This window comes from Elgaria multicarinata, chromosome 10 (assembly GCF_023053635.1).
Source record: "Elgaria multicarinata webbii isolate HBS135686 ecotype San Diego chromosome 10, rElgMul1.1.pri, whole genome shotgun sequence".
In the NCBI taxonomy this organism is placed as follows: domain Eukaryota; kingdom Metazoa; phylum Chordata; class Lepidosauria; order Squamata; family Anguidae; genus Elgaria; species Elgaria multicarinata.
Window position 1 is genome coordinate 39,501,933 of NC_086180.1, and position 15,793 is coordinate 39,517,725.

The 15,793-nt window shown below is 40.9% G+C and overlaps 1 protein-coding gene across 3 annotated transcripts in view; it reads right to left on the minus strand.

The window, feature by feature from the left end:
- Positions 1-15,793, minus strand: part of SCLT1 (sodium channel and clathrin linker 1) — a 62,949-nt gene that overhangs the window by 14,878 nt on the left and 32,278 nt on the right. For all 3 annotated transcript variants that reach the window (XM_063135519.1, XM_063135521.1, XM_063135518.1), the window contains exons 17-19: positions 14,444-14,589; positions 12,642-12,834; positions 7,733-7,929 (exon numbers count right to left, since the gene is read on the minus strand). In XM_063135519.1, the coding sequence (XP_062991589.1) occupies positions 7,733-7,929; positions 12,642-12,834; positions 14,444-14,589 (536 nt within the window). The remainder of the gene's footprint in view (positions 1-7,732; positions 7,930-12,641; positions 12,835-14,443; positions 14,590-15,793) is intronic.

The following is a 15,793-nucleotide window of genomic DNA, read 5'->3' on the forward strand; positions in this document are numbered from 1 at the left end:
ACAGCTTATGGGACAACCCAGATGTGACAAGCACAGGATGGCAATTTAAACATGGAACTGCCATAATCACATGGACAGAGGGTGGGCAGGTGTGATTTTAATACCCCACGCCATCCTCTGTACTTGCTGTTGACCTCTGCACAGCTCTTCTCTCCATGAGTTATTTTGCCCAGCCAAGGTTACTTCGAGAATGGCAGCTCAGCTGAGAAAAATAATGCCTTGGGGAATATTTATTATTTTTATTTATTAAAACATTTGTATCCAGACCTAGATCACAAGGATCTCAGGGCAATGTACTGATAAAATCATACAAACAATAAAAATACACAGCTAAAAACAAATTAAACGGAGGAGGGTTCCTCCAACAGATCTCAAGTCTAGGGCAGCTATATTTAAGGAGAGATGCTCTTTCAAGTATTGAGGTCCCAAGCCATTTAGGGCTTTAAATGTCTACCAACACCTTGAATTCCGACTGGAAGTGTATAGGCAGCCAGTGCTATATGGTCTCTGTGAGATGAACTGGTCAGCAGTCTAGCTGCTGCGTTTTACAAGAGCTGCAAATTTTGAGTCGTCTTCAAGGGTAGCCCTATGTAGAGTACATTGCAGTAGTCTAATTGGGAAGTTACCAGTGCATGCACTACAGTGGCTAGGTTATCCCTTTATCTAGGAAAAGCCATAGCTGGAGGATCGGCTGAACCTAACCCCAAGTATTCTGGGCCACAGAGTCTACCTGGGCCTCCAGTGACAAGGATGGATCTAAGAGTACTCTCAAGTTATGCACCTGCTCCTTCAGAGGAAATAGGCAGCCTTCAGCTGGCTGGGGATGATGATGAGTTTTAGGACCAACATGTCTTGAGGGCGCCAGGTTGGAGGAGGGGCAATTTCTACACTCCTCACCCATGTGCCCCCTTTCCTGTTAAAACCAGGAAATCTTTTATGTAAACAGGGCAGCTGTTTTAAAACATTCAGAACTGCCACTAATAGCTAAACTAAACTCAGGAACAGTGAGTGTGGCCTTAATGTTAATTGCCTACTATTGATTTTATGACGTGAAAACAGAGAGCTAGGCTAAGGTATGAGCATGTAGGTGGCAGCATACTTTCTTACAAGCTCACTCAGCAACCCCTAATGAGAACCTGATCACAGGAAGTATATATTACAGCTACCTATTATTCATTACCGCCCCCACACACATTTCTTCAAAGTCAATCGCATAGCTATTCTAGATAAAGGCAAGGTTGTACCCACCCCTCTATGTTACAAGTGAGACCTACAGCAGCAGTCACCAAAGGGAAGGGAAGTGTCTATCTGTGAGGTTGCTGATTTTCTATTCTAGCAGGGCTCCTTTTCTTTTCAAGTGTGCATGCCAGACAGTAATGTAACAGCTGCAGAAGCACCAGCATGGAGGTGCAGCGATGATGGAGAAAACTACTCCGGTCTCTCTTCTCATGCAGTCTTCTTCATCTCAAAACCAGAAAGATTGGCTACCCTATTCCTTGGTACTCACTCCACTACCTATGTCATTCAATCAAAGTTGCGTTTCAGTGATGTCTGTTTTAATGATGGTACAGCAAATGATTTTGCATGTGGAAGTTCCCAGCTTTAGTTCCTGGTATACACAGTTAGAAACTCTGGTGTCTGCTATACGTCAGAGAGTCACTGCTAGTCAGAGAAGATTAGCCTTTCCCAACTTGATACTCCCCACATGTTTTGGACTCCTATCAGCCCCAGTCAGCATAGCCCATATGTTCATGTGTGTGTGTGTATGAACATATGGGGATCTCAGTGTCCTCCTAACTTTCTTCATGGTTACTTACTGATGTGGTGAATCCAGCATTGTTATTGTCAGAGGAGGAGGGGAGAAGAAAATGAGATATAAAGATGATGCATAAACAACAAATACTGATTAATCAAATGAAAATGTGGGAGGCAGGGGGAAGGAAAGTGGGGTTGAACAGAATGCATGGTGGGAGAGGAGGGAATCCTGAAGAGACCATTAGTCCATTCTCCAGCCACTGTGACATGCTATCACACTACTCTTCCATGGCTGCACGGCTCCTTCTTACTTTCTGTCTTCAGACTCCACACCAGAAGCCTCTTGTATATAAGCCCTGTAGTTTTTCTACTGGGCTACAGCTCCACATCAATCCCCTTCACCATAGGACTATAGGAATAGGCCCATTTGGGATTCAGGGTGGAGAGAAGAGCTACAATATGGCCTGGTGCCCGTGAAGAATGCTCTTTCCTCTTTGTAGATGTGTAGCCAGAATGTTTCTCAAAGAACTAGTAGGGAGGGGGTTTAGTCTGGCTTCTTCATTTTATCCCCCATCTAAAATTTATTGTTGCTATTAGTGGTGGGGGAGAAATTAATTTGCTTCACATTTTAGTATGAGCCGATATAATCTGCACTTCCGGCGAGATCACATTACGCCAGTCCTTTTCCAGCTTCATTGGCTGCCAGTCCAGGTCTGGGCCCGATTCAAAGTGCTGGTATTGACATTAAAAGCCCTAAATGATTTGGGGCCAGGTTATTTGAAGGAACGCCTCCTCCCATATGTACCTGCCCGGACCTTAAGATCATCTACAGGGGCCCTTCTCCGTGAGCCCCTGCCAAAGGAAGTGAGGCAGGTGGCTACTAGGAGGAGGGCTTTCTCTGCTGTGGCACCCCAGCTGTGGAATGAGCTCCCCAGAGAGGTCCGCCTGGCGCCTACACTGTACTCTTTTCGTCGCCAGCTGAAGACCTTTTTATTCTCTCGGTATTTTAACACTTAATTTTAACTTAAATTTAAATTTTACTGTTCTAACTCTGTATTTTAATCTTATATCAATTTTGCTGCATGGTTTTATCCTGATTGTGCTTTTTATACTGTATTTTGTATTTGTGTTTTTAACCTGTTGGTTGTTTTATTATGGTTTTAATTTTTGTTAACCGCCCAGAGAGCTCCAGCTATTGGGCGGTATAAAAATGTAATAAATAAATAATAAATAAATTAATTCCTGAACTAATATGGGGAACTGCACCGGTTTTCACACATCTCTGAACTTTATGATGCAGTTCTACAATAAAGAATGCATATAAAACGGCACCCATTAAGGAGAGGTGCTTGGAAAAATGCATATTTTAGGGGAAACTGCATAGAAGTTTTCATGCAGCTCTTTCTTCCCTTTTGTCTTCAGAATTTTTGTGTGGATAGAAAAAAACCATTCGCAAACCAATACAAACTTGGGCTTAAAAAAAATACAAATTTTATAGAAAGTGAAACTGTCATCCATCTCTAGTTGTCAGGACAACTCTCTAGAGTTAGGCGTTGTCTTTTGGGAGGCACCTGCACATATCCTTCAAAGTGGAGCTCACTCACAATTGTTGTAGTCTATTGCTTTATTTTCCCCCACTGAACTACCAGCCAGGTCGCAATACTTCCTCCTGTGCATTTGCATTCTTCTTTGTTCAATGTGTTTTTCCATCACAATTTGTCATAGCTAAATGTTGAGTGTAGCACTGTTGGCAATGCCTGTGCAGCAGTGAGAACATTGTTGTGGTTATGGAGTTACCTTGTTATTGTAATGTGAATGGCAGCTCTCTCTCTTCCCTAGTTGTTTCCCTGCTGAAAGGGTGTTTAGGTCTGCTGCTATCTGCATTTCTGATGTCTTCTGCCTTGCCTAAGCAGACCCAGAAGCTAATCTGTGCAGACAAGGCTTGCTGCCACTATAGGCTCTTCTTAAGTATGTGCTTGAGTACAGTGGATGGGAAGGAATATGAAATGGAATGTGTGCTGTCATCCAATGTTAGTTAGGTACTGAGGCCAACAATTTCAATAGCTGGTGCAAGGATACAGTAGATGTAAAAGACAAATACTGTTACATAAAAACATGAAGGGGAGCAGTTGCAACATCCATCAGCAAATAGATCAATAATTTATCAGAATTATTTCACTGGAAAGTAATCTGGCTTTAGAGCATGTTAGCGTAGCATGTGGTCTCATTTATCAATCAGACCACCTGCCTTAATCTTGTCCTGCACTCCAGAATAGACCAATTTTAGGATTGCCTTTGTTGTGTTATTTAGATTTAATGGCACTATCCTTAAGATAGGTTTCCCAACCGTTTTTCTAGGTCATCTCCATCCCCATGTAAAAGCACTCCCAAGAACTGTATAATTATGTAAGCTGTCAACAGCGTTAAATGGAACCAATTGGTTCCATGGCACTCAGCTAGTTAATATGTTGGACATGGCATATTAAAAAAAGGCATGTAAGCAAGAAAAAGCAAGCTTAAAGCATATGGCAAACCAGAGGAAAATTATCTGGACACATTCCTTACATTTTGAGCTAGGAAGATGGGGGTGGGAGGGGAAGGTAGTGCAAGAGCGCAATTAATAAGAACACCTCCAGTTCTGTTCATATGCAGCGATGATAAAACTTGACTGTAATGGATAAAAAAGGTTATTCAAAACTGAATGGCATGTTTTGCGGCACATCAACTCATATGGTACTTCTTCCACAATTATACAAGCATATGTCATCAAATGTGCTCCCTCAAATGTGGACACCAGCTTGTGCTTCGAGAGAGTCTGAGGAGCAAGCAAAGAGAGCCATACACTGCTATGGGATGACAGTGCAGCATTCCCCATCTCAGCCTCAGACCTGGAGATTCCAAGAGCTGGATTGGGGGCATTTATACAATACTATATCGCCCTACTCTTCCTGTACACTGTGAATACACAGATAAATATCCGTAAGCATCAGAAATAAACCATCAATTAAATCTATGTCCTACTTATAGCATAACTGCCAAAGTGACAAGGCTCTCCTCAAGAAAGGTGTATTAGATTGATAGTTTTTAATAAGGACATAATTGCTTAACCCTGTTCAAAATGGTAACAGTGCCTGAAATACCCATTACACTAGAAAATAGGACCTTAAATCTCTACAAGATATCTACAGCTGTCACAGTATGGACTATCAGACACACAGAAAAAAAAAATCTGTAGTGTGTCATTTTTGTCTAGCAAGTTTCAAAGACCATCATAGATGTGACAGTCAGTTTATCAGATGCTCTAACATTTTATTCTTATTTATTGTAGCCATTTAAGGAAGGTGACAGTTCACAAGCAGTATGATGTATCTCTCCCAATCCCTACCCCATTTAACTCAATCAAGTGTGCCATGGGTTGAACCTGCCTTTGGTAATGGATTGAAGGTGTTCAGGTACTTCATTCACATTTTTGGGCTTCTGCTTGTTTATTTTAGCTCATGTTATTGTTAGCTAATCTTAGCAATCAAATGTTCAATTGATAAAGCATTTCAACCAGAGAGCATATCCAGCACAAGCTTCAGGTTACACTGAAAGAAAAAGGCTGTCAGGTTTTTAAACAGATTCTTCTCTTGTGGGTAGCAGGATATTTCTAGTTGGGTTAAGTCACACTTCCGGGACTGAGAAGGAAGATCTGAAGAGCCACTTCCTAAGAGGTGGGAATTACCCACCTATCTCCAGTCTGTTTCTGTTCCCCGAAACAAGGACACAGAGGTTTTGTAGAGCTTCCCAGACCTTAGGTGTGTGGGTGCGGGGAGAATGCAAGGAAGTTGTGTGTTTTAAAAATTCTTGGTTTGAGGAGCAACAAGACTGACTCGGACCCTTCCAGTTTCCCAGCACCTCACATCAGGTTGGTGGGGGAAAGCCTGGGAAAGCCTTGTTGTAATTTCTTTGTTCACTAGTTGTTTTGGGCACTTGTAGCTTGTGTTTATTGCAGATATCACTTTTTGGTTCACTGCTTAGCCATCCTGGAGACTGGCAGGAAACTTCAACTTCAAATAAATAAATAAATAAATAAAAATAAAGCTCTTAGGAAGCTTCTCTTTAGTCCCACCTTCCCAGTCCTAGAAATAGGATCCTACCCCATCTAGAAATGTATTCCTAGCCAGAACAGGAACCAAATGTCAGTAGCTAAGAACTTCGTTTTCAATGACAAACAACATTCTTGTTAAAGCAGAACTAAAAAAATAGTATTTCAAGGAAGTAAACACTAGAGGTAATTGTGCCTTTAATATATAGCCATGCCATATTTAAATATTCAGAATTCAGGTTAGGGCTCTGCAACAGTCTGGAGCATGGAGATACATCATGGAAAAATTGAGTGTAATGGATACTTCAGTGGCATATGTAAGCTGGAACAAAAACCATTAGGCTTATTTCATCTTAGAGAAAGCTGTTTACATTATCGTGCTGCTACAGAATAAAAAAAATATTTGCATGAGTAACTAGTCAAGAAAAAAAATGGAAGGGGAACTGGAAGAAGACAGTGAAAAGAATTCAAACAGGGTTAGGAAACATCTTATTAAAATGACTCAACCTTTAATGTGGTCATCTCTTCTTGTTTCTTCTAGGAGTCACCATACAAATAAAATCATACTAAAATTAGTAAACTTACTCCAAAGAAACCCAAATAAAGGGAATGCTCCTGGTTCCAATCCTAATCTGTTTTAGAGACAAATTAGGCCTAGAAAACAAAACCTTTTCACAGGCCTAATTAGCTGTCAGGCAGGATATGTTGAAAGGGAGTCTTTGGCACAGCTGTGTGAGATATGCATGCAAGTTGTTATGTGAGTGTTTTCCTTGTTCTGTAGTAGTGTGCCAACCCTGCTACAGCAGATCTTCACACATGCTTGCAGATCGCTATAATGTGTGGCTTGAATATTCTTAAGCTTAATAGGATTTAAAGTTTTGCAACTATTTCTATAAGAACTGAATAAATAACTATTTTAAAGAAAACTCCAATAGACTTCAGATATAGCATTTTTTTCCCTACACCACTTGTGTAGTACTGCATGAGTATTTATTCTTCAGCACTCATTGCCCGTTTCAGAACTTTTAGGAGGCTTGATTAATCCATTCTGTGTGGCACACAGAACAAGCAGGGCATTCAAATGCCCCAAAGAAAGCCTAGACAATTTCAGGCCCATTTCAGAGTTCACGTATTTGCAGCTTGGAATTCTTAGTTTGAACTTATCTTCCCTGCCTACATGAAGTGTTCAATAAACTTCTCCTAAGCCAGTTTGGTTTGGTTCCAGAATGAAACCAATCAAAATTATTACAAATACAGTGGCCAGAGCATAATGTATTATATGTTGCAATCAACCAAAGGGTTCCCCAGCCAAGCACTTGCACTGGTGCAACCAAAAGTATGTTCACAGAATCTGATACTTTCTCACATTTCTTGCTACCACTCTAGCTCCTGCAGCTGGGCTCCATGAGTCACTGATGTGGTTCCATGACCTCTTTGAGGTCATTGCAGGAGACTTTTGGCATTTCAGGTACTTTGAACACCAGTGGAAACATGCCATGTTCCAGGCAAGAAGGTAGGGCTCACCCCATTCCCTGCCAGAAACAACCCAAAGCCTCATGTGCCAAGAATAAGATCAGAATTTGTGATTTTTCTGTAGCATCTTAAGTTGAATCAGAGGATCAGATTCCATTGGTAAACAGTTTTGATTTGTATGGGGAAATGGAGATAAATTTTCTCTTAGTATTGCTTATGTACTGGAAGCACTGTATCTCTCTCATCCATGATTCATTCTCTTGCCAGCTAATGTTTCAGGGCAATCACAAAAACAAAGTAACATTAATTAAAATCCAAACAGAAACAGGATCACAATACCTATTATTCCCATTTGGAATTTTGTTCCCAACAGACCGATATACAGCTGCTTGCATACAAAGGGGGAAAATCACTTACTTTAAACTATTTATTCTGCCTTCTGTCATTTCTGTTAGCTTCTTTGTTTCCTCCTTCCACCGGTTAGTTGCTTTCTGTTGAGCTATCAACAAGCGTCTCAGCTCAGCTGTGGAGTTTTGATTCACTTCTTCCATCTCTTTCAGTCGAACCTCAAACCCATGCTCTTTTATTAAATGTTCATTCTCCATTGTGCTTATCTATAGTAAAGATAAAAATCTCACAATGGAACAACAGGGGCTTTTGACCACAGGACTAAAGTTTGTCAATATGTGCATAAGAACAAACATTCACACTATATCCAGCTGTAAACGATTATTGAACTTTTAATTATGGATACAAAATGCAAGTTGAAAGAATCTATTTCAAAATGATTTTAATTTGCACTTTCTTATTTTATAGAGTCTAGTTCACAATCTAGTTGAGTCAAAGTGCTTTGATTTAGATAATTGCAATTGCACTGAAAAAACATGCAGATTGCCACACCTGTATCACCTGTGATGAGCAATCAGCGTTTCTAGGTGAACAGCCGTTATTCATTTCCTTACTGGAGCTTAGAGGCTCTATAATAAGCATTCCATTGGAAGCCTCTGTTTAGCACTGAAGCTACCAGAGATAAAGCTTAATCATGCCCACACCAAGTCTTGTTTCCACAACAGCTAGTTATCTCAGACAAGTACTCCATGATCTCCAAGTACAAAGTAGTGCAAACTTCAACTGCTAAAGAAGGGGAGACAGTGATCTCCAGAATGGAGAAGAGGACAAGCTTATGAGAGCTCAACTGCTAAATGGGAAAGCAGCACTCAAAGGGAAAAGGAGAAGATGTTCGGGAATTTATAGACATCAAGGCTCCATCACCCACCCACCCCCATTCTCTGGCTGAGTTCGGATGACACGCTGATCAACGGGGTGGTGGTGGTGGGTAATAGGAACAGAATAGGAAACAACCGTTGATTAGCGTGTTGCCCGAACTCAGCCTCCCCCCCGCCCCGCTCTCTCACATACACTACAAGAGAGCTGGTAAAAAACATTAAGAAGGCTGGGCAAGAAGAAAAATGCAATACCATATTGGAAACATTGCTAAGTTTGGGTGGTAGGATTATGTATATGAAATACTCCCTATTCCACAATTTTGGATTGATGTCAATAGACGAAAAATGTCTTTGCTGTGCTCATTATGGATAATACATACAGATGCAAATTGTATATCTGTTTTGAGTATTTCTAGGCATTTAGGTGGCATACCTGTAACAGAAAGTGATTTATTCATTTATTGCTTTTCTATACCGCCCAATAGCTGAAGCTCTCTGGGTGGTTCTCAAAATTTAAAACCGTGAAGTATAAAACAAACAGCAGTATAAAAACACAATATAAAAGTACAATATAAAAGCCCAACCAGGATAAAACCAAGCAGCAATGCAGAGATTTAAAACAGCAAAGTTAAAAGACTAAGATGATACACTGTGAAAATACTGTGAAAATAAAAGCCTTCACCTGGCATTGAAAAGAATATAACATAGGTGCCAGGTGAACCTCTCTAGGGAGCTCATTCCATAGCAAGGGTGCCACAGCGAAGAAAGCCCTCCTCCTGGTAGTCACCTGCCTCACTGCCTTTGGAAGAGGCTCATGGAGAAGGACCCCTGAAGATTATCTTAGGGTCTGAGCAGGTATGTATGGGAGGAGGCGTTCCTTCAAATAGCCTGGCCCCAAGTCGTTTAGGGCTTTGAATGTTAATACCAGCACTTTGAATCGGGCCTAGACCTGGACTGGCAGCCAGTTAAGTTGGAAAAGGACTGGTGTGATGTGGTCTCGTTGGCCAGTCCCTGATAACAAATGTGCTGTCTGTTTTGTACCAGCCCAAGTTTCCGTACCGTTTTCAAAGGCAGAACCACATATACTGTATTGCAGTAATCCAGACAAGAGATTATCAGAACATGGATAGCTGCAGCTAGGCTATCTCTGTCCAGATAAGGGCGCAGATGGTATATACTTTGCCTCTTTTTTCAATGCTAAAATCCAAACTATCCGCTCTGATCTGGCCAGCTCTGCTCCTCTTCCAGTTCCTGTTCCTCATCTGTCAGCTCCTCCTGCAAATTTCTCTGCGTTTTCTTCGGTCTCTGCGGATGAACTGTCTACAATACTGCGCTCTTCGAAGCCTTCCACTTGTTCTCGTGATCCGATTCCTTCTCGCGTCTTTATTAATCTTATTCCTGCTATCCTCCCTTCCTTGCTACATATTATTAATCTTTCTCTATCCTCTGGTTCATTTCCTTCTGCTTTTAAACATGCTACAGTCTCTCCCATTCTCAAGAAACCTACTCTTGATAGGCTATCTCTATCTAACTACCGACCTGTCTCTTTGTTGCCGTTTGTTTCAAAGATCCTGGAGCGTGCGGTCTACTCTCGCTGTCTTGACTTTCTTTCTAGTAACTCTGCTTTGGATCCATTTCAATCTGGATTCCGTCCTCTGCATTCCACCGAAACAGCCCTTACTAAGATCACCAATGATCTCCTTACGGCCAAGTCTAAAGGCCATTATTCCGTTCTTATTCTCCTTGATCTAACTGCAGCCTTTGACACGGTTGATCATGATCTTCTCTTAGATTCCCTTCATGACCTTGGATTTTGTGGCTCTGTCTATAACTGGTTTGCCTCCTATCTAGCGGGTCGCTCTTTCAGCGTGTTGGCTAATGGCAGCTCGTCTTCCTCCTTTCCCCTTTCAGTAGGGGTTCCGCAAGGCTCGGTGCTTGGCCCGTTGTTGTTTTCCTTATACATGTTGCCCTTGGGCAAGCTTATTCAATCTCATGGCCTCCAATATCATCTGTACGCCGATGATACACAACTATATCTGTCATCTCCGGAACTTTCTCCTGATGTTCACGATCGTATCTCGGCATGTCTTTCAGATATCTCAGCTTGGCTGCTTCATCGTCGCTTGAAGCTTAACATGGCAAAGACTGAATTGCTTGTTTTTCCTCCTAAACCTTCTCCTCATCTCTCATTCTCTCTTACTGTCAATGATGTTACGCTTACTCCGGTCAAGGAAGCTCGTAGCCTTGGCTTTATCTTCGACTCCTCGCTCTCCTTTATTCCTCATATTGAGGCAGTAGCTAAATCTTGTCGATTTTTCCTGTATAATATTGCCAGGATTCGATCATTTTTGTCTGTCTCTTCTGCCAAGACGCTTGTTCATGCACTGGTTATTTCACGGTTGGACTACTGCAACCTTCTTCTCTCTGGCCTTCCTTCTTCTCACATCAGTCCGTTGGTTTCTGTTCACCACTCTGCCGCAAAGATCATCTTCTTGGCTCGCCGCTCCGACCATGTTACTCCGCTTCTGAAATCTCTTCATTGGCTTCCAATTCACTTCAAAATCCAATATAAACTTCTCCTGTTAACCTTCAAAGCTTTTCATGGTCTAGCTCCTTCCTATCTCTCCTCTCTCATCTCACACTATTGCCCCGCTCGTGCTCTTCGCTCCTCTGATGCCATGTTTCTCGCCTGCCCAAGGGCCTCTACTTCCCTTGCTCGGCTTCGTCCATTTTCGTCTGCTGCCCCTTACGCCTGGAACGCTCTTCCAGAACATTTGAGAACTACAAGTTCAACCACAGCTTTTAAAGCTCAACTAAAAACTTTTCTTTTTCCTAAAGCTTTTAAAACTTGATGTTGTGCAGACTTCTACTGTTACTTTCTACTGTTAGTTTTTCCCTACCCTGTGCCTGCTTACCCTACCCTGTACCTGTTTGCATTCTCTTCCCCTCCTTATTGTTTTACTATGATTTTATTAGATTGTAAGCCTATGCGGCAGGGTCTTGCTATTTACTGTTTTACTCTGTACAGCACCATGTACATTGATGGTGCTATATAAATAAATAATAATAATAATAATAATAATATATCAGCCTAAGCTGATGAAAGATTCTCCTCACCACTGAGTTCACGTGCACCTCAAGTGACAGTTCTGGATCCAAGAGCACCCCCAAACTACGAACCCAATCCTTTAGGGGGAGTGCAACACCCTCCAGAACAGGTTGAACAGCAACTAGCCGGACAGACAAACCACACGCTAACAGTACCTCTGTCTTGTCTGCACTGAGTCTCAGTTTGTTGGCCCTCATCCAGCCCATTATTATGCCCAGGCACTGATTCAGAGCAGCCACTGCCTTACCTGGGTTTGATGAAGAGGAAAGGTAAAGCTGGGTGTCATCTGCATATTGGAAGACATCTTAACACACATCGCTGGATAACCTCTCCCAGCGGTTTCATGTAGATGTTAAACAGCATAGGGGATAAAATAGAGCCCTGTGGAACCCCATGGCCTAGGCGCCATGGCACGGAGCAATAATTCCCCAGCACCACCTTCTGAACTTGGACAGCCAAGTAGGAGTGGAACCACTGCAACACAGTGCCTCCAACTCCCAACCAGACAACCTATCCAGAAGGATACCATGGCTGATGGTATTGAAAGCTGCTGAAAGGTCCAAGAGAATCAACAGGGCCTCACTCCTCCTGTCCCTTTCCTGGCAAAGGTAATCTCACAGAGTGACCAAGGCAGTTTCCGTTCCAAAACGAGGCCTGAAGCCCGAATAAAATGGATCTAGATAATTTGTTTAATTCAAGAGTGCCTGGAGTTGTCCTGCAAGCACTTGCTCAAGCACCTTTCTCAAGTGCTTATTAGTTATTAGTTAGCCTGCATTAAATAACCTTCCTTTCTTTTTGATACCAAATCAAAATGTTCTTTTTCGCCCAGACATTTTAAATTTAATTGGTTTAATTAATTTGTTTGTTTGTTGCCTCTTTTTTTGTAATTTTATTGTTGTTATACAGCATTTGTATTTTGTAATGTTATGTACATCTCCATGCGATCCCTTGTCAAATCATTAATACCTTTATAACATCATAGCATTAATACCTTTAATTTTGCAGATTGTTGTGCCTCCATGGCCAGCTTTCTCAAGTCTTCCATTTCTTTTTGAAACTGTTCATTCTCTTGCTGAAGTTTTAAGCGTTCTTCACTGACAGAGCCACAGCTCTCCCTTTCAGAGTCGAGAATACTTTGCAACTTGTAGATCATTTCCCGACAACGGCCTATCTCTTCCTCATAGCTTAATGAAATTTTAAACAAATAAATATATTCATACATTGAATATGCAATACTTATGATACTTAGCAACATACAGCTGATTGTGGAATGATCAAATGATTGAAGATACAGGGCTTTGAAGCAGGACTAATATATAAATCTAATCCCTATACTCATCAAATAATGTATTTATTTCCTTCTATTTTTCTTTTTGTCAGTGCATACTCAAATATTTCTTTAAGGCTGCAATTCCACTTCCCTGGAGTAATACCCACTGGGACTCACTTCTGAGTAAACATGCATAGGGTTGCACTACACATTATTTAGTTAATGAATGTTTTAGAGGGATTTTGGGAGGATATTGAACCTTATGGAGAGTTTTTAGAAGGTACTATTTTTAGGATCTGTTCCCCTCCGCCACCCCGATTATCCATGCATTTCAATTCATTTATGTTTTGAACACTATTACAAAAAGCTAGAATACTTTTTTATTATTAAAATGGCTCTACTATGCTATATTATGAGGACACATTTTGAAACTCAAACTTAGTATTCATAGAAGGAAATAAAATTTTGCAGGCTGACAAAAGAATTTTTGCAGTTCTGCAGTTGAAGCAAAAGCTCCTCCAGTCAGCTGCAGGCTTAGCCTAAGGGATGTGAATATATTAGCAAAAAAAGAAAAAGTGTGTGTGTGGGGGGGAGCCTTTAACAAGTTACAAGTAAAGAAGGACTTCTTATTTCCTATAGTCACAGTGCTGCAGGGCCTCTTTCACAAGAGTTGTACTGAAACCCCTGTAAGAATATCACCATTTTCCATTCAGTTGCAATAGGAAAAAAAATACTTTGGTCTTGCAATTCCTTGCTTCTTAGCTGATCTCAAGCATGATTCTGTCAGCAGCAATAAAATCCTACGATGCACACCTGAAATGAACTCTTATCACGAACTCTCTCCCCCTCCTGCTCCCTCTGCTGCCTCTTCTTGGTCAGAAATCGGGTGGATTAGAACAAAGCAGGAGGATCTTATAGTGATATAAGTCTTAAGACTTATAGTGATGAGATAGCGTGAATATATATTGAAACTATTATATATGGTTCTCTCTCTCTCTCTCTGGAAGACAACCAGAGTCCAGATTGATAGCCACCCCAGATCATCCTTTAGGAATTCATCTCAATGCATAGTAGCATAATCTGGATCACCGTTATGAACACTTTGGAAAAGGATTTACTTTGAAACATTTAGACAAGGGTGGAGAACCTTTTTTATGAATAGGAGATGAAAAGCAGTAGAAATACAACTATACCTATAGCTGTACGTGCAGATTTCAATTGGGAAAAGTGGCAACACATAAAAACAGTTCCCAATTGACCACATACCATATTTCAGCTCAGAGGAGTGATTTCCATGCAGCTGTCTATTATTTTTGTAAAAAAGGAATCAATTGCTCACCCTACTTAAATTGTAAAATGATTACATACTCTGTGCCTATCTTTAAAGTAAGAGACAGGATGGATATGAATACAAAAAAATGGATATAACAATGAACAGCTATGAAAATCCCAACCCAAGAGACTTTACAGAGAAGCAGTGAATGAAAATCATTGCCTGCTTGTAGCGTATAGAAGTTACTTACTTCATTTCCAGTTGCTTTATTTTGTTTTGTGCTGATTGTAGACTTAGCTGAAGATCATCTTTTGTACGTTCAGCATTCAGACACCTTTGGTAAAGTTCTTCTAGTTTTCTATAATCACCTTCATTTCCTCTACCTTCACGGTATATCTGATTGAGTTACAAAAACATATTGTATTTTTTCAGTTAGATTTCTGTAAAAATAACTTTGCCATTAGTGTTACACAGTTAATCACTCTGCACACCTTGGTTTCATTGAAGAAAGAGATATTTCCTTTCCACCATGATTATCTCCTCCCAAGAGATATCTGCCTATTTTAGCATCATTCAGGAATCACATGAAGGCTGTACTGTTTATCTTAGATGTTAGTGATAGACTGTGCATTTCCTGAGTTTGTATGATCTGGCAACAGCTCTCCATGCCTTGGTTAAATCAAGGCTAGACTACTGTGATTCCTTTTACATAGGGCTAACCTGAAGTGTCTGGAATCTTCAAGTGGTCCAAAATGCATCAGCTAGGTGGCTACCTGTGCAAAATATCAGGATCAGATAACCTCAATACTAAAAGATCTGCCTTGGTTGCCAATTGTTTTCTGGTCTCATTTCAAGGTATTGATTTTAACCTTTTAGGGAGTATTTGGATGATCATAGACGTAAAAGGAGGATCACGGATTATGGATGACCATGGGGATAAATAAAACTATTGCGGATTCTCCCCTGACCCCACTACAAGCCATGAGCTGTGGTGGTAAAAAGCCACTCACTGCACACAGAGCTAGGCTTGGATGACACAGTAATGCATGATGCATCGCGGGTATTTATGCAAATTGCGGCTGTGAGCACAGCACACACCGAGAGGGGACCCACAATGGCTTCTTTTACCACCTTGATTGTCCAAACCCAGTCTTAAGGCCCTAAATAGCCTAGGGTCTGGCTATCTGAGGGGCTGCTAGCTTGGTTACTGAGATCAGCAGGAGAGGCCTTTTTGAAGAGACACTCAATTACAGAGGCTCACTTGTCAGGCGGGAAAGGTCGTTCTCCTGTGTTGCTTCTAAATGCTGGAACGCAATCCCTTTGGCATTACAACTGGTCTTCAGCATTTAGGAATGGGGTCTAGACAAATCTTTTAATATTGCTCTTTTAAATAATTATTGTTTTTAACAGTGGTTTTAAATATTTTATGATTGTATTTTATTATTGTTGTATGAATTCTTGTAAACAACCTTGACTGGTTAAAGAAAGACATACGCAATAAATATTAATTAGTAGGTTATAATTATTAGTGAAGTTGTGTATGGCTATCATTTGTTATATGTTGATTGTTGGTACTATTTTGCTCTGCTTTTAGCATGGA